The sequence below is a fragment of the Hydra vulgaris genome, chromosome 02, assembly GCF_038396675.1.
Source record: "Hydra vulgaris chromosome 02, alternate assembly HydraT2T_AEP".
Classification (NCBI taxonomy): Eukaryota; Metazoa; Cnidaria; class Hydrozoa; order Anthoathecata; family Hydridae; genus Hydra; species Hydra vulgaris.
Genome location: NC_088921.1, coordinates 24305001 through 24331726, shown reverse-complemented (window position 1 = coordinate 24331726; position 26726 = coordinate 24305001). Strand labels below are relative to the sequence as shown.

Genomic DNA, 26726 nt, shown 5'->3' with positions numbered 1-26726 from the left:
CTTAAAACTTATTAAAAACATTTTGTATGGCTGTAATCAAATATGATTTGGGCTTAAAATCAAAATAATTTTTTTTTAATTGCATCTTTAGCTACTTTAAATGCATACCTAATACACATTATATATGTATTTCTGTCAACTGGGTAAGTTCCATATTTCTCAAAATGGCTACTAGATGCTATAAATGGATTTTATATTGACAAAAAGCAGGTATTACATAACATCCTGAAAGGTATCATATTACGGATAGCATACGCAAAATATTTTGGAATGTCCATGGATGATTAGGACAATCATTAAATAAAATCTCTCTCATTATATGTTTTTTACCCTCATGCAATATGTATAACCTGCCAAACCACTCTATTAGGATGGTTAGGAAGCAGAAGAAAGGCATACCATCATCTACAGTACCTGTCCTACATGAAGCCTACCAGTACTAGAATTATCACAAAATATACTTTTCATCATACTCTCCAAAAGTCTTACATTTAATTAGAAATAGAACCATCAAGATGAACAATATTTTTGTATGATTGACAGATACGATGTAAAGAAAAGCTAATGAGAGACAAGCTTCTCAATATACAGACATACCATCATCTACAGCATCTGTCCCACATGATGACAACCTACCAGTAACACAAGTACCACAAAAAATATGTATACTGCTCATCATACTCTCTAAAAGTCTTTACAATTTAATTAAATATAAAGTACTTACTATGCGTTTATTCTTTAATAAAGTTTTGAACATTACTGTTATTTATGTCTATGTTGAAGTTTCTTTATGTTGTTTTTTCATTTTTTTACGAAAGAAGATGCAATAAATTTTTCATCTCAAGTGTTAGCAGTAAACTTTTAATCTCAAGTAACAGTAGCGAAGACAGTTTTGTACCAATACTAAATTTTAGCCCCACTTTCCAAATCAGAGTAAGTTAAATGATTTCAGAGAAATTTAAGTCTTACTAAGTCAAGAGCTGAACTTTTTTCATTAAGGCTGGTGGAATGGAATCTATTTGGGTAAAACTGCAGGACATGTGTGTACCAGAAATGACATAAATGATTCGAAATTTACTAAAGCTTGTGTGTATTGTAAATAAAATAGATAACTGTAAACTATGTTATTTACAAGATCACAGTGCTTATGACCTATGTTATTGTAAAGATTTGACTTGTCTTCTTCTTAGATTCGAGGATAATTACTGCACAATGGCAACTGTTCATAGATGGCTCAAAATGCTTGCTTTTTTGCTTGAGTTGCAAGGAAAATAAAATGATTGAATAGGAGGAGAAGGATACACAAAGTATTTTCATTGCTTATGTGATAGCAGGGATAATGATGATCTTTACAATAAAGCTGATTGGCCTCCACAAGTGGAACCACAATCAGGATTGTTCAATGCTCTTAAGCAGCCTCTTGTAAATTCCAACCAATTCTTATTACCCCCATTTCATATTGAACTAGGATTCGTAAAACTGTTTTAAATGTTGTAGATTTTGAAGGAAAAGCTTTACAAGAAATTTGTCACATGTTTCCAAAGCTATATGAGGCAGAGTTCAAATGGTGGTATATTTTTGAGCCCCAAACAAAATCCATGTTTAAGTCAGAAAAACTGAAAGATCAATAACAAAAGTTGAAAAAGAAGCTTAGCGCGCATTTTGTGATGTAGTTCATTGATTCCTAGAAAATTGCAAGGAAAACGAATGTGATTTTAGAATTCGGTGGCTAAAAATACATAAATAATAATTGAAAAATCGAAGTGGGCAAGGCCTCTGTTACACTAGGTTCTGTTCAAATTATGATTTAGTACTATTAAAACATTATGTAACATTTTCAAAGCATGTAATTATATTACATATTTATACATAAAATTGTAATATATTTATACAAACTAAAAAAGAGTATTTATATGACTAAATAAATTTATACTTATATAATAAAGAATAAAATAAGTAATCTAGCATTATAATTCATGAATCTAGTAATAAAAAAACTCACCAGTGCATGATATTGGTACTTTAAATAAAAAATGTGATTTAATCAATTAACTAATAATAACATATAATTAAGCATATTAAAAAACACTTACCATCACATGATATTGATATTTTAACTCCTCTACAGCCACCTACAAATTTTTCAAATATTATTTTCTTGACAAATAAAAAACAACAACAGAGAATCCAATGTTGGCGAAAGAAGATATTTTATTATCATTACTTACATAGTGCTGTTACTGGAATCAAACTAACATGTTGCTAATTTAAAAATGATATTTTTTTTCCTAATTTGAATTATCAATTAAAATTTATATTTTTAACTAAATATTGGCGAATTATAGAGACTTTTGAGATGGATAAAAAACGACTGATAACAATCCAAAAGTCAATTGCATAATAGATTATTGTTTAAGAATAAGAAGTCTTTTATATTAGTTTAAAGTGCATTAAAACAACTAAAACTTTAATTACAAACAAAATCTTTTTTAAAAAAGTACACATAACCACTTTTGAACGAAAAAGATTTACCAAAATGCAAATAAAGAGAATGGACATGGACTTACCAATGTGGCTAGGGCACTCCTTATGCAATTTATTTATTGTTCAACTGTATATAATTAATGTAGCAAATGTAAAAAAACTTTGTAAATCTTCTTAAACAAAGTTATCATCCAAAAAATATTACTCTTTTTTTTACCAATATGTATATATATATATATATATATGTAAATTATGTTAGTGTATTTTACAAATAGAGTGCTCAATGTTTTTAAAGAACAGAGCAATAATAAATTAGTAAAATATATATATATATATATATATATATATATATATATATATATATATATATATTTATAAATATATATATATATATATATATATTTATATATATATATATATATATATATATATATATATATATATATATATATATATATATATATATGTGTATATATATATATATATATATATATATATATATATATATATATATATATATATATATATATATATATATATATATATATATATATATATATTTAATATCAATGACACATTGCTAAAGAAATTTTTTGTTTATTGAAAGTTGCAACCCCCTTTTTCCCCAATAAAATTAGAACCTGAATGGTAACAGCACTAGTTTAATGTTTCCAAGACAAAATCATTTTTTTATAATAAAATTTCAAAAATTGTTAACACTGATTGTTTTTAATTTAGAAAATGAATTTTATTTACCTCCCCCTCCATTTAACTCTTTGCATTCACTTGGAGGTGGTGGTGGTGGTGGTGGTGGTGGTGGTGAATTGCAGTTTCCTCCAAACCCACTATGGTCACATATTGGAATTAACTTGTATTTAAGTGGTGGTGAAGATGGTGGTGGTGGTGGTGGTGGAGGTGGTGGTAGTGGCGGAGCACATCCATGCCATGGTCCTAAGAATTAAGACAAAAGATAAAACAGTTGAATGATCTAAGGAAAATAGAAACAACATAGAAAATAGAAATAACATTCATGAAGACATTACATGCATGAAAAAACAAAAAAATATAAAATAATTACCGTTTTGACAATTATAATAGTAAGGATAAACTAGTGGAGATGGTGGTGGTGATAGTAGTGGTAGTGGTGGTGGAGGAGGTGGTGCAGCTTGAGGACAGTTTTCACTACCATCAGGCACTAAACATCAAAGCAAAGAATTCTTTTTGAAGTAATATTGTATTAAAAATATTCATAATAAATCCATATTTATAACAAATTTAACTTTATTGAGTATTTATTGAGTAATTACAAAAAAGTGTCAGAAACTTTATTTATCACTTACAATTCATACACCATATGCTTTGAAGTTGAAGTTTAGGTCGTGGTGGTGGAGAAGGTGGTGGAGGAGGAGGAGGAGGTGGTGGTGGAGGAGGGGGAGGAGGAGGAGGGGGAGGAGGGGGAAGAGGAGGTGAATAAGGGGGTAGGGCTGCGGCAGCACCATAGCATCCACCTATAAGTGAAACACTGTTTGTTAAAATTCATGCATGAAATCAACTGATAAATGCATGTTTAAATATTTAAGATTTTGTAAAACAATAAAGAATGGAAATTAAACATTTAAGTTTATACATGCAAGTATAATAGTATGCGGTGGTGATAAATAATGATCTACATTTTATATAAGTTTTCCTAATAAGTAACTATGTAACGTAAGATGTGTGACATAGGCATATATATACAATACCTCCAAAACATCCGTCACCACAACCAGCCATACCTCAAAAACAACAAATTATCTAATGTTAATTAGACTATTTTTTCAGTATATATTGACAAATTTAAAAAAAAAATGGTTGTTGATTTATAAATAATAATAATAAGCATATATATTTTTATAAATGAATGGTTAAATTGAACAATTTACTTCAGAACAGGGGCAAGTTAAGTCAAGCTATCTCACAAAAAAACGAATTATCAAGTATGTAGCTATATGGGTATAAGATGTCTCAGGAAATGATTGGGAAAAAAAACTTCATCTTTATATTGGTAAAAAATTCTTTTTTTGTTTTTGTATCAAACATTACACTAATAAAGTCTTTCACATGATTACCATATTGCTCTATTGAAGACGATATAACTTGCCACTGACATTTAAGAGTTAATTAATACCTTCGCACAGCATTTGGTTGATTTCAGCTTCAGTTGGCATACTAACTGTTGGTAAACATCCTCCACCTTTAAGTAACAATAATATTATTATATAATTAATATTAATATGTAATTGCTAGTAGATATTATAAACATTCAAATAAAATTTAATAAATAAAATCTCTCTCATTATATGTTTTTTACTACTGATTAAAGTTGGTACTTTAAATGTCACTGATAACATTAGTAGCATTTTGATCAATGAAATAGCCATAGGTAGGGGACTTCAATACATATATAAACTAAAGTTTGAGGTTGGGAATACGGTATCTACATAAAGGGACATTTATCATGGGAAAAAGCTTTTTTTTCATTATTGTTCTTATTTTTCTTCTTAATCTAAAATAATCATCTTGATTAAGGCCATCTTTTTAAAAATCAAAGCAAAACATATTAACACCATGCCAACCTTAATCTAAAGAAATAAGTATGTATACTGTTATCTCTGTGCACTTAATGAACTTAGTTAAATGTCATGCATCATTAAAAAGCTGTATTAAAAAAAAAAAATCTCACATAATTGTCGAATATCTGCTTTTTGAGACTTTCCAGTGTATTTTACTATAGTTTCATGATGTGTTGACGATTCTCGTGATATACTGTGTCCTACAAATAAAAAAAAATTTGACTTATCTTTTTGTATAAATACCATGATCCTCTTTTTTTGTATAATAGTATTGGTGAGAACCCTTGAAAAAATGTTTGTGTACGTGTGTATTTTTAATTGTACAACAGACATATAAACAATAACAACAAACAAATAAAATACTCACAAAATACGAAATACATATTTCTATTTTTATAGCTAAAATAAAACTTTTGAAGGTTGTGAAACAAGTACTTAAACTTATGTTCTACAGGGAGACTTAGTTTTAGTGATTTCAAAATATATGTTCCCAAAATTAAATCAATGCCTTCCAGAAAATAGATTTGCTATTTAAATCTTGATAAGTGGCTAAACAAATTCAAACGGCATGATTAGAATTTATTGATGTTGTTTTCTCTCAATTAACAATTGTGATCTTTATTCTTGTTAAATTTTGTATTATTACATCTTGCTTCTTTTATCTTTCTATATACACTTGATTAATATTAAAATGATTTTATATTTGGAACTGATTTTCATATTTTCCGTAGACATATGATGACCCCTACTTTTGATGAAATTAAAAGGTAGGGGTCCTTATAAGCTAGACTAGAGAGACAACATAAGCTAGACTTATAATGACCCCTGAAAAAATAAAACGAATTTTTTTTTTTTCCCCCACATTTTTAGCACCCCAGTAGGTACAAAACGTGTACTAACTGTCTAAAACACTTATTACAACGTGTTAATACGTATTTGGACGTCTAAAACACGTCTTGTGCCCACTTAGACAGGTACTATTATTATGTTTAATAATAAAATATTGTTAAAGATTTGAAATTTATTTTTTGGCCAAAATACGATAGCAATAAAATGGTAGAGATATAAAATTGCATAGATTCGAGTTTAGCTGCAATAGCTAGCCCAACTATTTACAACGCTTATCTACGAATGCGTAAAATTTTCGTTTCGCACTTGCTTATATGTTTGCTTTACTCATTTTTATAACTACAGTTGCGTTTCCGTTACCCTACACTCCCCCTTATTACACTTCCTGTTACGTCGCACTTTTATTATTTTGAACTGGTTCCTTAAAATCGTCTATTCGATTTCTCCGTCGAACCTCCGATAACTCGAATTTCGTTAAATCCATTTTTTCGTCTCCTTTCAGCAAATTTTATGTGTTGGAATTACAAGATAATGACATAATTAGAAAAAATAGAAATCATTCCAGATAAAACATAAATAACTTTAGTCTTTATTTTTTCGTTAAATTTAGATCTAAATAGACTAGATAGTTATCAGACGTAAAAAAATGCTATAAAAAAACTGTTATAGATAAATCATAATAAAAACCGTTTTAAAAAAATTTAATGAATTCTCAATAAGAAACCACGAGCTTTTAGACGCAATTTTGTTACCAACTATATACTTTTTCGGACCTTTTGACCCTGCACTGCGTGAATACAATCAGTAAAAACATTTTCAATGCTTTTATTAGTATAAAAGTGTAAATTTAATGTATATACTTTAGCATTAAATGAAATAAAACTGCCTTTTAAAAAGACACAGTCTAAGCATGCTTTTAGAGATTTTTTTACAATCACTTTTTATCATCTGGTTTGGCATGGCTACACTTCTTTGGCTTTTAAGAAAGCAACTGCTGAGCAGTAGGTATATATCGTTTTTTTTATTTTTTTATTTAGGTGCCCCAAGAAGATCTAACGGTCTTGTCACAGAACACCGCGGAAGTGCATTTAACCAGGAAGTTCACGCCTCCTTCCTTACCGTAACGCAAAAATATGTCCAGGGCTCGTTTCGAACCTGGATCTCCAGCTTCTAAAACAAGCGCACTCACCACTGCGCCACGGCCGCATATACTCGTGGGGTAGTGGTGCATTTGTATCAGAATTTGGTTATAAAAAAAACTGAGAAACATTCGAAAAGAAATGTTATATGTTTCTCTTTCCCAAAAAATATTTTTCTCAAAAAAAAAGCCATCAGCCCCCGCCTAAATACGGCACTGGTTGCTTTTTATGCTCTTTACATTTCAATTTTTCTTTTTAATTAAAAATACAATAAAGTATTTAAAATATACAAATATATAAGAGAAAAATCAAGCTAAAAAAATTCATCATTAAAGGCAAACAAAGTTGTCATATATTTCTACAAGGTTTAAAACTACAACAAAAAAAAATGTTTTTCTATTTATTCTCAAAATTTCAGCAAATTTTATGATTGGATATAGAGAAATGTCAACAATATGACGTGAACTGTTTAATTTTAATATGTCACGAGACAATAAAACTGGTTTTTGATAGGCCTTTTTATAACTACTAAAGTAATATATATTACTAAACTAATATTTAAAATATATAATATATTACATATGTATATAATATATAAAATGTTTTATATGCGTATATAATTATAATTCTGTTTCTTACATTTTTCAGCTCACAGTTGATACCAAGTTTATGTTAATTGGTTTATTTTTAGTTATGATTAATTTAAGTTAATAATTACAATATTACGGTTACAGCCTTCTTCCTATAATATATATTTTTGCTTAGAATTCTTAAACTTTTCTTAAATGACATCGGAAAATAAAAGGAACGGTCTTTTTTCGTTATTAAAAGCTGCATTATTCATGTTTTCCAATTTATTACTACACAAATTTGACTTTTTTTTGTCGTTGTTGTTGCATACCTAGATTGTCCGAAAATGGAAGGGAATCATTAGGAAACTCAGACATAACAATAGAATGAGATATCTCAATATTTACTCAATCTAAATTTATTGATCTATTCTTCTGAGGCAAAAAATGAATAGTAGATTTATAGGTAGAGTCAGGAGTAAAACAAAGTTAGGAGTAATAAAAGTGATTTGCAGAGAGGCGACCTCAGCAGATGCTAATTTTACAATTTTATTTTTCACGTTTATTTAGCAAATTTTTTGGATGATACTCCAGTATCGCATTATTGACATTATTCTACGCAGAAATTCTACCTACAGCTGTTATTTTTTTATTTTTTTTTTAGGTGCTCCCAGAAGTCCTTACGGTCTTATAACAGAGCACCGCGGGAGAGCATTTAGCAAGAAGTTCACGCCTCCTTCCGTACAAATGTCGCTTATTTGGCTAGAGCTGGCATCGAACCTGGGACCTCTGGGTTCTGAGCCAGAACTCTAACCATTGCGCCACGGCTGCTCTGTTGTAGAGTCAGAGCTAATAGAGCAAACTTGTTGTGTGAGTGTGTGTGTTTTTTTACCAGCAAAAGAGATAAACGAGGAGCCTCGTACTTTTACGCACGATAATTCACCATGACTACGAAAGTTCAAAATAATTTAATTAAGTATATCTATTATCTTTCAGCCTGGTTTCCATGGTTTCCAATAGTTTTAAAAATATCATACAAAAATCGTACAACAATGTTTTATAATGGAAACATTTTCTTGCGTAAGTTGAACAACTTAACGTTGGTTGTACAATAAAATTTATGTTGTAAAACAAAGGTTGGCAAAATTTAATAGAATCAATTTCTGCAACAAATATTGAACAAAAAATTGCGTAACTGTTCTACGACATTTCAACAATTATTGGAAACCAAGCTTTAATTGAATTATCGTTACCTAAATCTTTCGTAAATCTACGGCGTTCAGTACATAGAGTTTCGAAATCGGTGTTATTTTATTTTGTAGGTTTTCAAATTCATTTTGTGGTTGGGTTTATTAATTCAATTATGTAAACGAAAACGTTAATGAACTATCAATATAAAAAAAAATTATTACGAATTCAATTGACAACTTAAAAAACTCACAGTAGATTTTCTTATTTTTTTTTTCTTTCTCACAGTAGTTTTTCTTTTTCATATATTCTATAAAAAACGTTGTCTCCTTAAAATATGTGAAACATTTCGGCATGTCCGAATGAAGAACGTTTTTAGTCCGATTTATTAAGCTTAAATCTTTTTAGCATTTCTACCTAATTTTATCTTTTTTTCAATTTAATAACAAAAACATGTTTTCAATAACAAAAAACCAAATAATTTTTTTCGATAAAGAAAAAATAAAATTTATTTGTTTAATAATAATATTTCAAAAAAAAAATTTTGAAGTATAGTTAGTTATTTATATAATAAAATGGTTTTTATTCCAAAATTTTTTTTACCCTTCCTCATTATTTTAATATTATTTAAAGTGATTTCTAAATTTTTTCAAAATATATTAAAATAAAATAAAACAATTGTACAAAACTATTATCAATATTTTTTAAACCATTCAAATGCGAGTCTAATACCATATTCACACCAAATCTGCACTTATAAAACGTGTTCAAAATACCACTGTTAAAACGTGTTTTATTTTCGGTGTGAATGTGGTCTAAGATGTAATTTCATACAAAATGGACCTATAAAACTGACTAATTTCAGAAAATATTTCAAAATAAGTTATTTTTTCACACTTGTTTTGTTTGATATAACTATTTCTTATTTACCTTAATTTTATAACATAGCAATATATATATATATATATATATATATATATATATATATATATATATATATATATATATATATATATATATATATATATATATATATATATATATATATATATATATATATGTATATATATATATATATATATATACATATATATACATATATATATATATATATATATATATATATATATATATATATACATATATATATATATATATATATATATATATATATATATATATATATATATATATATATATATATATATATATATATATATATATTGCGAATATGTTTTTAAGAAAAAGGGGGACAGGTTAGTGGTTTTGTGACAAATCATACAGAAATTGTTACTAAAGAATTACAGTATTGTAATGAGGGGAGGTAGAGGGTAAAGAACGGCCAAAAATTGCGTTACATAATTTGTCGATATACGTTGGGGTATTACATATATATACAGAAATCTGGAGAGGAGGACCTTCAGTTAATAATCGAACTTAAAATATTTTTAAAATATTTATCTAAATTAAAAGAAGAACAAAGCATCATTTTAAAACTTAATATAAACTTAACCAATTATTAAAAATATAATATATCAAATTTTCCTTTTTTCCTTTTTAAACATAATACATTATTTGGCTTTAAAAAAAATAAAAAGCAACAATATAGTACGCTTTAATAAGCATATAAAGCATATAGTAATGTGGGGTATTACCCTAAATTACGCATGCTTTTAGCACATTTTTTTCAATAAAAAGAAAAGAAAAGAGAGATTGAACAAAACGAATATAGGGAACTTAAAAACAAAATGGCTTCAAATATTACTTGCAACATAGAGAGAAAAGCGCCGTTGACATTGAATTCGCATCACTCTGAAAGCACTTAATGCCGTTGAATGTCGAAAACAGCTTTGTGAATGTTGAAAGTTTCTTTGAAATAAGCATGTACTGAGCATATTGTGCTTTTTGCATTAGTGTATCTAAGGCCCTTTCGAAAATTTTATATGCTTTATAAAAAAAGGACCTAATGTAAAAGTTCTTTTCTAACTAATTTTGAATCTAACTACATTTTTAAGGCTTTGTTGCTTATGAAGAAACTTGTTTAGTAAAGTTTTGTGTTTATCTTTTGTTTTCTTATAAAAAACTAGGCATTAAAAAAATAAAAAAATGTTTTTTGCTATATAAGTCGGTCTATAATTTTCTGTATAAGACCATACATGAATGAATCATACATGCAAATATGAAGACTAGGTAAGTAAAACTCAGTGACCTACAAAATTTAAAATTTTCACTACACCAAGTGTTGTTGCTTTTAATGTTTGCAAGGGCATTTCCAGGAACAAAAATAAAAAGTTCAGGAACAAAAATAAAAAGTCCAGGACAAAAGTCAAAAAATCCAGGAACAAAAATAAAAAAGGAGGGGGGGGGGGGAGGGGATCCGTAAAAAATATTTGACTGCTTTTTAAAAGGGAAAAAAAAGCAAGACCTTTAAGCCTAAAAATCACCCGATTGAAATGTGTCAAACGCCGAATAACCAACTAAAATCCTGAAAAAATTAATTTAAATCAATTTTTTCAAAGAAGACGACTTAATTGACTTGAATCTCGTCTTTTATAAAGGTGCGATACTCAGGGCCTCCTAAAGAGATCTCATATGTGCTTTTTGCCGACAAAGATCCCCCCACAAAAAACAAAAGCTCCTCGGTGTTTGAAGTTTGCAAAATAAAGTTCAAAACTTGCCAACTCAAGTGCTAAATGTGCAAATGTGCCAATTCAAATGCACATATAACAGTTTTTTGTTTTTTGTTTAGGTGGAGGGGGGATACTCCTACTACAGGAAATCCCTGGTGACACCCCCACACACACCCGTATAATCAATATAAAGGTTTTAATTTTAACGCGGGTTTTTTCCTTTCAGATTGTTTGTTAAAATAAAGCAAAAGCCGTGTAACATGATTATTATTTTTGAAGTAATTGTTATGTTACACGGTAACATAGTTATTAAACCGTTAAAATTCAATAACTGAAATTTGTTTAAAACGATCTACACTTTTTCAAGATGTAATTAAGAACTTGAAAGTTGTTATTAAGAAAAGTATAATATAATTGAGAAATACAACATGTAATTTAGAAGTCGCAATATGTAATTAAGAAACACACCATGTAATTAAGAAATTTTAAAATGTAATTGAGAAACCCAACATGTAAATAAGAAATCGCAATATGTAATTTGAAAAACAAAAGTTGTAAATAAGAAATCGTAATATGTAAATGAGAATACATGATTTGTTATTGCAAATTCAATGTAAGCTTAAAGGTTATTATAAAAGATCTTCTTGGACATGCATTTTAATAAGTTAATAATATCAAATTTAACATTTCTATGCAACAGCAATACAGTAATACAGTAATGGAATTGAAAGATCTTTGTGTTATTTTTCAATCACTATGAATAGAAAGTCTATTTAATCCGTGCAAGTATTTATTTCACCAAATTTCTTTATAATCACTTCTGGAACAACCAAAACCACCATGCCCAATTTGTAGACATGAAATACATACAACTGAACAAGTTGAAAGAAAGCATTATGTTTTATCTTCATCGAATGATAGAAAAAGAGTAATTCAATGTGCTGAGTAAAACGACAATTGGGTGACTCTGGCGCAAATGTTAAGAATATTGTTATATTTGAAACTTAAATATCCGCTGCGGACCCAATTGGGTTCGCAGCGGAAATTTAAGTTTTATTGGTAGAGGTGGTTTTAAACCAAAAAAAATTAACCGATGATCAAATTGAAGAAACACTAACTTGGATTGAAAGTGACAGTCAGTTGACATTGGTGGCCATTAAGGATTTTAACACAATTTAATATTAGTGTCAGCACAACCACAATTGCCAATTACCTCTATGGCAGACTATTTTCATTTAAAAATTGCGCAAGGAGCCTACTACAATGAATAGTAATGAAAACAAACAAAAAAAAAGCTGAATATGTTAGGAACATTAACGAACACATCACAAATGGTCATCAGATAGTTTGGTTGGATGAAATTTTAATCTTTTTTGTAGAAAAACGCAAGGACGTGCCAAAAAAGGGAAAAGAGCAATAATGAAAACACCTTTTTCAAAAGGTGCAAACATACATTTGATTGCAGCTATATCAACGACAAATGTCGTCATGATGAAAATTCGCTGAGAATCATTTAAAGCAGATTCTTGTAACGAGTGGATGTTGGCTTTGTTTAACCAGTGGATTACATAAGGGAATCGTTAAGAAGTAATTGTCAAAACAGACAATGCTTTTTATATTGTAATGATATTATATTATTATTTCCAGCCTTAAATTGCAAAGTATATTAGGACTACAAAATTCAAAATACAAAGAACTTTGTATTCTTTATACTTTTCTCAACTACAACTTTTATCTTCTTAATTACATCTTACGATTTCTTATTTACAACTTTCATGTTCTTAATTACATCTTACGTTTCTTAATTACAACTTTCAAGCCCTCTATTACATCTTGAAAAGGTGTAGTAAAGCTGTAATTTTAATAATGTTTGTGATAACTAATGTAATTGTATGTAAGTTAGAAAAGTGCGATTTAACTTACGAGGTTTTTCCGAGTAAATAAAAATGAAAAACATTTAAAAAATCAAAAATAAAACTAAAATAAAAAGGAGTTAAAAAAACAACAAATAAGTCAAAAAAAGTTAAAAAATGTGCAAAAAGCGAGTTTATTAAGTATTTTGATTAAAAGTGATAGAACGCGAGCCATGCACTCATGCACAAGATGGAAGCGGTTTCAAAAACATCTTTAATTGTTAAATTATAGATTGCATCCGAGCAATAAAGAATGTTGAATATGTATGTGGAATTTACTACTTTTGTTAGAATTATTGCTTATTATTACTTATTATTTTAAAGCCTCGCGCAACAAATTTTAGCTTAAGGTTTCATTATTTCAAAATTCGGTTAAAAAAAATTTAAAAAGATACCTTCAATATCTTTGTCACCTCCGTAGTCGTCAACAAGCCCCCGTCGCTCGTGTTCTTCGCCAAGTTTTTTAAGTATTTTTACCGTCCCGGGATGAAGTGCACTAACATCAATTTTTTTTGGATCTGGATTTGGAGACTGGGCAAGACTTTGTAACTGCTTTAATTGACTCAAAACAACTCGAGAGTTTTGTTCCAACTCTTCATCAGTCATATCTGCGTTTATTTTGGCGGTTTTTGAGTCATGAACTTTTCGATCATCGTCATCGCCTCTTTTTTTTTCAGTGTTATCATTTTGTGTAAACTCAGCAAGTTTTTCGGCATCTTTGTGTCTGGAGCTTTTTGGTTTTTCTTTCGCGACCTCTTGATCAACACTTGCCTGTTCTTCAACGTTTTCTTTAAACTCCTTGGTTTTTTTTTTTTCGAATTTTCGTTCTTCTGTTGGTTTCCTAGTGTCAGTTTGTTTTTGAGTTTCATCTTCTTTTGAAACCATTAATTTAGGAGAAATTTCGGTTTCAGTTTGTTTTTCAGGTTTTTCGTGTAATTTTTTATTGGATTTTGGGTTTCCAACAAGTTCGTTATCACTTACAGGATTGTCATTAAGCAAAAGTTCTTTTTCCTCGTGCCGGTGTTCTTCAGATACACTCTTCTCACCTTTTGTAATTTGCTCAGACTTTTCCAGAGTGTTTTTATCGTATTTTTCAGCCTCTTTTCGTTCTAGTTCGTCGGCATTTTTTTCCATTTTTGGTGTGTTTTTATGCCACTTTCCTAACGAAATTTTTTCTGAATATTTTTCGGTACTCTCTGCTTCTTTGTCTGAAAGTTTCTTTTCAATTTTTTCGTTGTTTTGTTCGAATTTTTTTTCTTCGTTTTTTTCAATATTTTTTTCTTCCAATTTTTCTTCCATTTTTTCCTCTACACCTTTTTTACCTTTTTCGTTTTTCGATTTTAAATCAGTAAAATCTTGATTTGCAACACCTTTTTCAATCTCTTTGTTTTCTTTTCCTTTAATATTACCGTCATCTTGAACAGAACTTAGCGGTGATTTCTCGTTTTCCGAAGAAGCTTTTTCATTTTTATCATATTTTACTGTTTTTAATTTGTTTTCTAATTCTTTTTCGTTTTTTTCTGGCCGACTCTCCAATTTTTCTGAAACTGAAGCCGTTGAAGAAGTGACTTCGGCGTCTTTAGTGTCGTCACTTTGTTCGTTTTGAGAACGGGAGCCTTTTCCTGAAAGTTTTTCTACTTCTAAATCTTTTTGATTTTCACTTTTGCTTGCTTTTTCATCAAATTGTTTTGCAACTACTACTACGGAACTTTGGTCCAACGGCTTGCTCTCTTCGTTCGAGAACTTTTCGTGCAACTGTTTTTTCTTTTTTGGATAATAACTTTGACGATTTTCTTTTTCCTCAACCTTCACTGGCTCTTGCTGTTTTTCTTCAGGTACTGCGTATTTTCCTTTCTCTTCACTTTCTTTATTTGTTTCATTTCCTTTTTCAGATTCTTTTTCTTCTTCGCGGTTCACCTTTAAAGGGAGTTTATCTTGTTTAACATCGTTTTCAAACTTTTTGTTTTGAGACTCGTTAACAGATTCTTTTTCTTCATTTGGACCTGCTTTAAACTCAAGCTTTGTCTTATCGTCATTTTCATTTTTATTATTAGCTTGGGCTTCATTTACTCTCTCGGCTTCTTTTTCTTTTTCAGCCCCGGCTTTTAAACGCAGTTTCTCTCTCTCGGTAAAAATGAGCTTTCCGTTGACTTCTTGGTACTGCTCAGAACTTGCTGACTGCTTTCCTTCTTTTGTAAAACTTTTCACATTCGTGGAATCTTTGTCATTGCTTTGATGTTTATTCAATTCATTTTTTTCAGACTCCTTAAACTCCTTTAGATCACTAGTACTTAACTCCTTTTCATCGTTCTGATTTCGTTCAAGTTTGGTATCTTGAACCTGATTTCCTTTAACGTATTTTGTATTTTTATGCCCTTCTTTTGAAACTACATTTTCTTGAACACGATCTTCTTCTTGCCGAGAATTGTGGTAATTTTTATCAACAGAAGCTTCATTGTTATCATTTACATTTTCCTTAATTGAGTTGTGTACTTTGCTAGATGTTGCTTCACTGTTCTCACTTCTTCCATTATCGTATCCAGACTCTTTTTCTTTACTTGACTTACTTTGAACATCTGTCGCCAGTGCATCCTTTTCATCTACTTTTATTTTATGTTGTTTAGTAAACTTACTTCCGCTATCTTTTTCGTTTTTTTCCACTTCTTCTTTTACTTCTTCCTGTTTTATTTCCTCCTGTTGTTTAATTTTATTTGGAATTTTTTCTGATTCTTCTGCTTTAGCGAATTCTTTTCTGTGTTGTTTTTCTTTTTCTCCGACAGTTTCTTTCTCTCCTTCAGGTTGCATATTTTTTTCACCAGCATTTAACTTATCGCCTTCATATTGTAATTTTTTATCAACCACATTTGATTTATCTCCTTCATAGTTTAAATGTTTTTCCGCAGTATTTGGCTTATCTCCTTCATACTGCGCATTTTTTCCTTTTAAATCTGCTAACTCTTTATGATGGTTTTCTTCTCGTTCTTTAACTTCTTCTTTTGCGTTGCTCACTTCTTTTTCTTGCAACCGGTCTGTTTCTTTTTGAAACTTAGTTTCTTTTTCTGTATTTTTGTCATTATCTAGCTCTGTTTTTGATAGACTTTTATCTCCCTCAACTTCTTTATGTTCAGCAAGTTTTTTACCCTTTAAATTGTCCTTGCTGGTTGTTATTAACTCTTTATTTTTGTCTGACTTTTCTTTCTCACTGTTTGATAGAGTGCGTTTTTTAGATCGTCGAGGATGACTCTTAAGAGTTCTTTTTTTTCGTGAACTTTTGTTTTCACTGTCATCTTCATCGTCGTCGTCGTCATCATCATCATCTTCGTCATCAACAGCGCTTTCTTCTTGAGGTATTGGCTTATGAAATGTTTTTATCAGTTGAGCATGTGGCACTGCGCCCTCTAGGTGAGGAAATGCTCCAGCTAATACTATAGCAGGCTCGTAAGCTTTATTTATTTTTTGGTAACCAACCATTGCTTTTTGTAGGGAAAGAAGATCTTCTGTGTTCGGACCTTGTACCAAACTAGCAGCTCCTAGTTGGCTTGGCTCTGTATAATGAACATCCCAATCTCCAAGACTTTGTCGCTTTTCACCTGAAACATCTTTAGGAAATTTTTTGTGATGTCGCGGTGCACCTAGTAAAATTTCACCACTCATAATTAAAGTTAGCATATTGTAATGTATTATAATAATTTTATAATATTTGCTTCAAATTAAAAAAATCATAACATAAATAATATAGTAATTATGGTGACCAACGTCCTCCAATTTATGTTGGAGAGCGCCATAAAAACCTGAATTTTAACTATGTCTTGCACTGCACTCTCCTACGTAAAAAGGAGAACGTTGGTAACCTTATAGTAATACAATAATAAAAGATCTTTTACTATCTTATTATTATAAGGTTACCAATGTTCTCCTTTTTACGTTAGTCACCTTAATTACTATATTATTTATGTTATGGTTTTTTTATAACATTAAACAAAAAAAAACTAGCAAACTAGATAGAGTAGAATTCTAAGTAATCAAAAGAACAGAAACCAAACCAGTAGAAAGAATATATAAAAATTTTTTAGCTTAAACAATTTAAAAAAGAGAAAAATAACCAATAAAAAATATTGAAGCCTAACTCAATAGTTTGTCTTTCGAAAAGCATTTTGATTGACATAAGATAAAGTTTAAAATATAACTTATAAAATAATTTATAGGCATTTTAGTAGTAATATTTTATTCACTTTTTTTATTACTTACCTGATAGGTGATCTATCGCAAAAATAAAAACAATAATTTTCCAAAACATTTTATCTAGTATTTTTCATCAAACCATTCCGCAAGGTCCTCAGGTATTTGAATAATTTAAAAAAGGCAAGTTAAGAGCTTAAATTTAAAACTCTTTACAAATTAAGAAAAAAAACGATAGAGTATTGGTGTTAAGTCGAACTTTTTACTCCGATGAAGTAATTCATCAATAAAAGCCAGTGATTTTCAGCGGATTAATGAAGCGTGCACTCAAATGGGCAAATAAACTCAATACTTACATTCATTCAGACAAAGAGCATGCGTTGAGCATTGTTTTGCGCCACTGTTTTTCTTAAATAGGAAGGGCTTGTCTTAAAATGAGAATGTTTGTCTTTTAATGTCATTTTAAAATCATCATGCGCACAACTTTGGTTAGACTTAAGTTGCATATTTAACTCCAAGCATATTAAAGTTTTTTAGTACACAATACAGCTACAATAATAAATTTTGTACTCACTAAAACTTTAAAAAAATATACAATTTTGATTGGAAAGCAATCTCTAACATTATAAATACTTTATACTTTTTGAGCTGACTTAACATTATAACTACTTTATACTTTTTGAGCTGGTATATTTATTTGAGACAATGAATGGTGATTTTAACTCCAAAAGCTGTTATGTGTTGAAATTTGTTGTAATACATTCATTAAATCAGAACCATTGCAACCTTATTACTGTATTGCAACCTTATTACCGCAGAATTAGTCATTATTTTCACCTGATTGCTGTACATGTGTAAAATACTGAGCCGTGGCAAGACTACCCCACATACCCCATTTTAAGTGTGTAGGTAGCTAAGCCACATGAAAGAGGGGGGAAGCGAATTTAGAGACCCCTTCGCAAATTTATGGAGTTTTTATATACTTTTTTGATATTACCTATTGATAAACCTTTTAAGATTTTGGGACCCTACCCTCCGAAAAAAACGACTTGTTTTTTTTGGAGGGTAGGGGGCCTCTAACCTACTAGCAACAACTCTGGTAATACACATTATATAATCAAAGTTTTATCTCACTCTCATTCTCTAAATCACAAGGTTCTGTTTTTGCTCAAGCAAAATATTTAGAGACAAGATATACAGACATACTTATTAGAGTATTTATAAAAAAAATATTTAGAGACAATATATACAGACATATTCATAGGAGTATTTACAAACAAAATATTTACAGACATATTTGTTTGAGTATTTATAAACAAAATATTTACAGACATATTTGTTGGAATATTTATAAACAAAATATTTAAAGACAATATATATATACAGATATAATTATTAGAGTATTTATAAACAAAATATTTAGAGACAATATATATACAGACATAATAATGAAGTTGTAAAATAAATTTGAAAAAAAAAGTTTAGTCACATTTAAAATCGCTTAAATATTATGAGTTAAGGTGCGCAGAAATGGTTGGAAAAGCAGTAATTAAATCTCAAAAATTAAATATAATAATAAATAAAATAACAAAAATAGAATAATTAAAAATAAAAATAGAATAATAATAAATATGATTTCACGATCAGTAACAGATAAATAAGTAACTCTAAAAAATAGATATGACTCCATGGTTAATAATAAATAGATCACTAACTTCAAATAATAGATATGATTCCATGGTCAGTAATAGAAAAATAGCAAGAAGATTAAAAATTTCCAGAGGATTACGTCAGAAATACTATGAAAAAATAAAAATGACAAGCGGTATCCAACGTCATGCAGGATCCGAAAATTTATAAAAAAAAACTAGAGTGCGAAAACAGCCTTATAATTTGTCAAGTACGAGCTAACCCAAGGTTAAGTTATAGTGAACATTTCATCACATTCAATGAAAAACTGTTTTTCTTCGTATACAGTTAGAAAGATTTTATTTAAATCCTTATGAAGCTGTTAAAAACTCAAGATAAAGGTAAAGTGTAAATAGAGAAATGAGTGGTCAATGGAAAAGTGGAAACTAGTAATTTTCAGTGAAATTTGAAGTAATAAATAGAAAAAAAAAGTTCTTTTTTATGAATTTAAGTTTGAAAAGTAGAGTATTTGTTTTGTTTTAGACGAAAGCTTAAAGTGGAAGGCGAAGGTCGAAGACGAAGGTAGGACTGTTGTTATTTGGGGCTACCTTAACTTTAACGAAGATATATGTAATATTTATACAGCCTGAATCAACTAACACCTTTAAATAAAGACGTTAGAAAACTGCATGGTTCCATAAGTAGACAGTAGCTGAGCGATCAAAATAAATTGTTGATTTATTACCCTGGTCAGCTTGATCACCAGAATCGAAACCAATCAAATTCATTTGGGTTCAGTTTGACAAAGAATTAGTTAAGGTATTAGTTAAATAAAATCTATAAATAGCCTAAAGCAAAAGCAAGAAGAAGAAAAAGATTGCAGTTAAGAAGCTTAAATATATAATAAATTATCGGGGGTATGTATAGAGTCGTTTCAAAACATGACAAACTGGCTTTTGCTACAGTTGCTACAGTCGATATTACCAATTTATGTAACTCCCAGTCCAATTTAAGTTGATACGCTGCAAAATGTTTGACATTCTTTTAAAAATATAAAGGCTTGTGAGAAAAAAACCTATTAAAAACTTGGGTTTTTCAGTGAAGCATTTTATTTTTCCGAATGAAATATTACCGTAACAAAGTCAACTTGGCTCAGCTACCATTTTGAATAAATTTTTTAAGTGCCGCATTTTGACTACTTGTAACCACCATACCTTGTTTCAATTATAATATAAAGCAACTTTAAAAAAACTTTATAAAGCACCCTACTTTGACTACTTGTAACCTCCATAACTTGTTCAAATCATTTGTGTAATATATATATATATAAATATATATATATATATATATATATATATATATATATATATATATATATATATATATATATATATATATATATATATATATATATATATATATATATATATATGGAGGATTTTTCTACTCTTCCCCCCCCCCCTCATCCCCAAAGAAGGTGGTTTTCAAGTTATAGTCGATTTTTTTACGAACTTAAACGGCTCGTTGGGTATCTTTTTTTTTATGTTTGTTTTTTTAGGTGCCCTAAGAAGTCTAAACGATCTTGTCACAGAGCACCGCGAAAGTGCATTTAACCAGGAAGTTCACGCCTCCTTCCTTTCCTGACGCTAAAGTTTTTCCAGAGCTCGTTTCGAACCTGGATCTCCTGATTATAAAGCAAGCGCTCTAACCACTGCGCCAATTATTTGATATCATTCAGTCGGGTAAATTTTAGTTCTAAGGACCTTTTTTTTTTTTATGAAGTCATTCGGCATTTTTTAAGGATTCACCCCTGCTCCTGTATATAATATATATATATATATATATATATATATATATATATATATATATATATATATATATATATATATATATATATATATATATATATATATATATATGTATATATATATATATATATATATATATATATATATATATATATATATATATATATATATATATATATATATATATATATATATATATATATATCCTTATATAATAGTCAAAAATGATTTAAATGGTAAAAAAAAAAAGTCACTTTCAACGCTTTTTTTTATTTATTTACACCTTTTTTTATTTCAATGCGTTGTAAGAAGGTTCGAATTAGTTGTAAGTATGTTCGAATTAGTTAATATAATTATGGTTTTCCGTATAATACAATACTACATTTCCCTTACGGAAATGTAGTATTGCATTATATGGAAATATCGTTAAATAATTTGATTATAAAATTAGAAAAGTGGAAAAAATTACCATATTTATGGTAGAAAAAGTAACAAAAAAGGAAAACTTATTGGGGAAAAAGGAAGTAGAAATTATTTTATTAGTAAATTTAGTCACAAAAAATCATAATAAAAAAAGTATAAATATATTTAAATTAAACATAAAAAAAAAAAGAAGAAAAGAAGTATAATTATTACGAAGAATATCTGACAAGTGAACTAAATTTCTTAAAAACCGCTAACTCATGGAACAAAAAATGAAAATCAGAAACCGACCAGCTGTTGTTAGAGTGCCTTATTTTATCGTGCACACTCTAACAGACCCTATCGTGCAGACCCTAACAACTACTTTTAAAGTATTCTTGCACAGAATGTTCCATTTTATTCTGAAAGTGAATTGCTTACTGGCCATGGTTCTCCAAATGAAGTCTTTACTGCTTCTTTGGACGAGCTGATTCGAACTCCATTATTGGGTCGAATCAGCTCGTGCTGGCACGAATATGATTCGATACAATTTATTTAATTCCGTTACTACCAGCATTCAAAACCAATTACAGGGTGACACAAATTGCATCCGAATGTGTGTAAGAGGAGGAGCTGGTGTTGGTAAAGCATTTACTTTTAAGATTCTTGTGTCACAAGTAAAACGTTTTTGGCAATACCGGTGTTAAAGTAGGTGCATAACTTGTGTTGCAGCTAAATTAGTAGGTGGCTAACACTTCGAAGTTTTCTTAAATTATCTAGTTCAAAAAGATGGAAACTTGGTTTTAATACTGCTGGCATTGTCAGGTCTCACATTAAGAGTAATGCAACAGCAATATCAAAGAATTGAGTTTCCATATTAGTTTCCATACTATTTCATATGGCACCATACTAGTTTTGATAAAACTAGTATGGTGCCATATGAAATGCTTTGCGTGATTTATGGCCGATGGAAGAGACAGCTCGAAAACAATGAAAATGCATTATTTGATGGATTAAATGTTATTTTGTTTAAAGACTTAATACAATCGCCACCAGTCAGAGGAAGTCAAGTATTTGGTAAACCTTCTTTTATAGCAGGCAAAAAATATTGCGAAAGTTTACGTTAGTCCAGCTAACGGAAAATATGCGACAAAGAAGTGATACGAAACTTGCTGAAATGTTAAATGCTAAATTGATAGTTAGAGAATTTAATGGCAATCATATCAGCTTAATAATGTTAAAATTGATAACAAGTGGTGACATTATGAAGCTTTTTTTATTGAAAAAGCAATTCCAATACGAAATCAGGTCGCATATCCAATACGAATCGCATACGCATACGGTCGCATACGGTCGCATATCCAATACGAAATCAGGTCGACACAACAATTCAGTTCTCAATCTATACAGAAGAAATAGTAGGATTAAAATGCGCATTAATAAAATTAAAGCATAATATCGCATTGTCGAGGCTACTGGTGATATAGATGATGTTGATTTGGATATTGTTGATTTGACGGATGTCAATAAGATTGGAGGTCTACAAAAGTGGCAAGAAACCTTTGAAGGTTTAATAGTCATGCTACGATCAAATATTGACTTGGAGATTGACTTGATTGACTTTTTCAATTTGGTAAGGCCTACATTGCTTAAGCAGAGCTCGTTCTTCAGATGGACGAAGAATTAAAGGAATAGATTGCAACAAACTTAAAAGTAAGAAGCCGTGTAATGAAAGTGCTATTGCAGAAATCGAAAGAGTGAGAAATCTTACTGCTCCAAATCAGCCTAAAGTTCAAGATAACTAATAATCAGATTTTTTAAAGACCTGATTATAAATATTTTTTGTCTGTGTTGATTTTTCTCTATATGTTTGTGTGTGTTGGGCCTAGTATGCTCTAACTCCTCGTTCGTTAGACCTGGCAATCTAATTTGTATCTATAGAATTAAACTTACAAGTTGGAAACCAAGATGGCATGTCAATATATCTTGTATTAAATTTTATATAAACTTTTATGAATAAATAACTATTGTAATAATTTCAACGAATGCATACTGTTTCGTTTTTGTAATAAATTTGTAATGTAATAGTTTTCATTTACTGTTAATTTTAGCCATATATATATATATATATATATATATATATATATATATATATATATATATATATATATATATATATATATATATATATATATATATATATATATATATATATATATATATACACACATATATATATATATATATATATATATATATATATATATATATATATATATATATATATATATATATATATATATATATATAATAAAATTTACTTTTATTGTTTTATTTTACTATATTATTCATTTTAATTTATTTGTTCAATTTTATATATAAGTCTTTCAATATAATTAATTTTTTTGGTTGTTGTTGTGGGCGAATTATAGATTTTCGTAAATCTTTTTCTGCATATAACTGGCTATATCTCTGCATTCTGATTGTTAAAAAAAACTAACTAACTTTTTATTTGATGTGTAGAATGCATGTTTAATGTGACAACTTCATGCTCAGCATCATGGATATATTTATCCAGTCGGATTTTTTTGAATCTTTAAAACAGTAGAAAAACTCCATAAAAGTACATTAAACCTTGCTTATTAACTATATATCAATAAAATTAATTTATAAGTCATATAGTAATCAGTTTTAACAAATATTTTATAAATTTTTTAACACGACGCTTAACATAAATAGATAAGTATATTCACTCAACTTTCAGTTTAATATAAATCTAAAGTTTAAAAAGATGAGTAAAAGAAAATTTTATAACAAATTCTGTTAAAAGAATAATAACAAATTGATTTTCACATTGAATGTGTCTTAATGTTAATTTTCCTTCAGTTTAAATCATCGATTAAAGTGAGGTCATTTTGGACTAATTCCTAATCATCACAATACTTGTCCGATCCAAATTTAGTCAGAGTTGTTAACAAGGCCAAAATTAGCAAGGTTAAGGCCTAGGTCAAGGCCACATGATACATGAAAAAGGCCAAGCGCGAGGCCAAAAGTTACAAGGCCAAGGCCAAGAGTTTTAAGGTCAAGGCCAAGAATAAGAGTTGCAAGGCCAAGGCCTGCGCAAAAATTTTCAAAACCAAAGACTTAAATTTTTGCTTTACGTTAAGGCCAATTATGAACAAACTGTAGGTAACAACTGCTGTGACAATAAAACCACATGTTATAAAAATAAACCAAGGTTATGCGCAGAAGTCAATTAGAAAATATACTTTTCATATAATGATATATATGAAAGCTGAAAACAAAAATACCTAAAATTAAAGATTCAAAACTTTTAATTCTTTAATTTTATGTTGTTTTTTTTTGAAGGTGAGGGCCAAAACAATCAAAGCCAAGGTCAAAATTTTCAAGACCAAGGCCTTAAGTAACTATGTAGTAAACTAACTATGTAGACTTTTGCTTTGACTACACTACCAAGCAATTTGTGTGATATTTTATTTTTGGTTTGTTTTTATCATAGGTGGCCTAAAAAAATTGTTCCACAAAAGCCTTTAATATAGAGAGAATAAGACAAGTTAGACAACAGACTTCTAGTTCATTAAATGCTGCAATGTATCTTTTAGGATACAAGAATTTTAAAACAGCTCTGAAGAAGACCAGTCAACTAAGCTTATTTTTTTGTACTGATCTTCAATGTTTTGTGCCTTATCTTTCATGTTATGTTTCAAAGGCAGATTAGTGAATGGCATTTTAAAACTTTTATTCAGAACCTTTGATGGTGAGAGAAAAAATCGACCTTGAATTTTTTTTTTGTTTTCAGGTAGACGTTGATCAAGTTGATCTTTCGAAAGATGCAAAAGAAATTGAAGACAACGTGTTAGAATACTTTCAACGTTTTTTCTGGAGATTTCTTTTTGAGCTTGAGGATAAGCATCAGTATATTGTTTGCCATATAATGAAAACTTTGCCCTAATGTCAACATGATTTAGAGGCAGTTAAACTTCTTGGTTGCCAAGAACACGCTGAATTAGACGGGCTTCTCAGGATCCACATTAGTACTTTGAAAAAGAGCATTCAAACGCTCAAACTCTTGAACAATTGGTGTTATAAAGATCTCATGAAGATATAGAGTTTTTCTTTAAACATGTTGTAAATTGTTGTAACTCTATACCTAATGCAAGCAGGAACTAGAGCTTCAGCACATAAGAAATATGCTTTTAACTTGTACCAATTAACCAGAAAATTGTAAAGGCATTTCCCTCTGATAACTTATATACTTTTAAAATGGTGCTGGAGTTCCCATCCTTCCATTGTTTGGATCTATTGTCTGAAAAAGTATTTTAAACTCTTCTCGTCGAATGGAACTTTTCAAAAAAATGAAGAAATTTCACTGAGCAGAAATCAAACACTCGATGGCATTAATTTAAAGGAATGTTTAACAATAAGGTTTAAAGAGTGGCATATAAAAACGCATCAAAATACAATTAGGTGAAACTACCCGAGCACGAGACCAAACAAAGTTGTGAACTCCAATGACATTTGAAACTCCCTCTGAGCAATATTCAATGCGGTTTTTTAATGACAAACCAACAAACTTCAACTTTGTTTCCAAAACAACAGAAAAGATTTGCACCAGTAGTTGATATCACAGAGTCAAACCTGAAAAGTTATCGATAGCTGATTTCTGTTGATCTGAATAGTATCGAGCACAAATGAGATATTTTGTCGAAGAAATATCAGTTGGCTTATCAATCAGAATTGAAAAGGGCTTAAATTCCATAGATTCAGAAAATTTTGGTTCAATTGATAATGAAGTTACACTTTTAATAATTTGGGTACATTCGGTTTGATGAAGACGAAGGTTTTTAAAGGGACTAGGTTCCATAAAAAGAAATGATTTCTATAAGGTGTTCCAAATTGAAATGCATAACAGCACAAGGGACTATGTTCAATAAAGATGATTTCTTTAAAGTGTTCCGAATTGTAGGGCAAGAGGAATATCAGCTTCAAATTCTCCTTTCTTTGATATTAAAGGAAACGTAATCTTGCTTTTTGAAGTAAGACACTTTTCCTTGAAGCATGTCCAGTATAGTCACACAAAAAAGGATACAAAATGCTGATTCATTACTATCAGAGCGTTTCCAAGCCAAGGTTAATCAGTTTCCCATTTTACAAGATACTTTCTAAAGTTTACCCCTACCCTCAATATTGTGCTTAATGTTCTAAAACAAATTAAATATAAACCAAATTTAAAAAAAAAATGAATTCAACAGTTTTTATAAAAATGCAAAAATGTCAAAAAATGACAACATGTTAAAATAATG

General features: G+C 29.2%; 1 protein-coding gene across 16 annotated transcripts in view; it reads right to left on the bottom strand.

Moving 5' to 3' along the window:
* The window catches only part of LOC100203116 (uncharacterized), a 55383-nt gene extending 37491 nt beyond the window's left edge, over positions 1–17892 (bottom strand). For 6 of the 16 annotated variants that reach the window (XM_065790365.1, XM_065790368.1, XM_065790367.1 and 3 more), the window contains exons 1-9: positions 17633–17892; positions 13780–17016; positions 5207–5296; positions 4652–4717; positions 4227–4259; positions 3825–3992; positions 3563–3679; positions 3241–3435; positions 2094–2132 (exon numbers count right to left, since the gene is read on the bottom strand). In XM_065790365.1, coding sequence (XP_065646437.1) covers positions 2094–2132; positions 3241–3435; positions 3563–3679; positions 3825–3992; positions 4227–4259; positions 4652–4717; positions 5207–5296; positions 13780–17016; positions 17633–17681 — 3994 coding nt within the window. In that variant the 5' untranslated portion in view covers positions 17682–17892. The remainder of the gene's footprint in view (positions 1–2093; positions 2133–3240; positions 3436–3562; positions 3680–3824; positions 3993–4226; positions 4260–4651; positions 4718–5206; positions 5297–13779; positions 17017–17632) is intronic. The other 10 variants (XM_065790376.1, XM_065790378.1, XM_065790377.1 and 7 more) reach the window with 4 other exon arrangements.
* Between the last annotated feature and the right edge of the window lie 8834 nt (positions 17893–26726).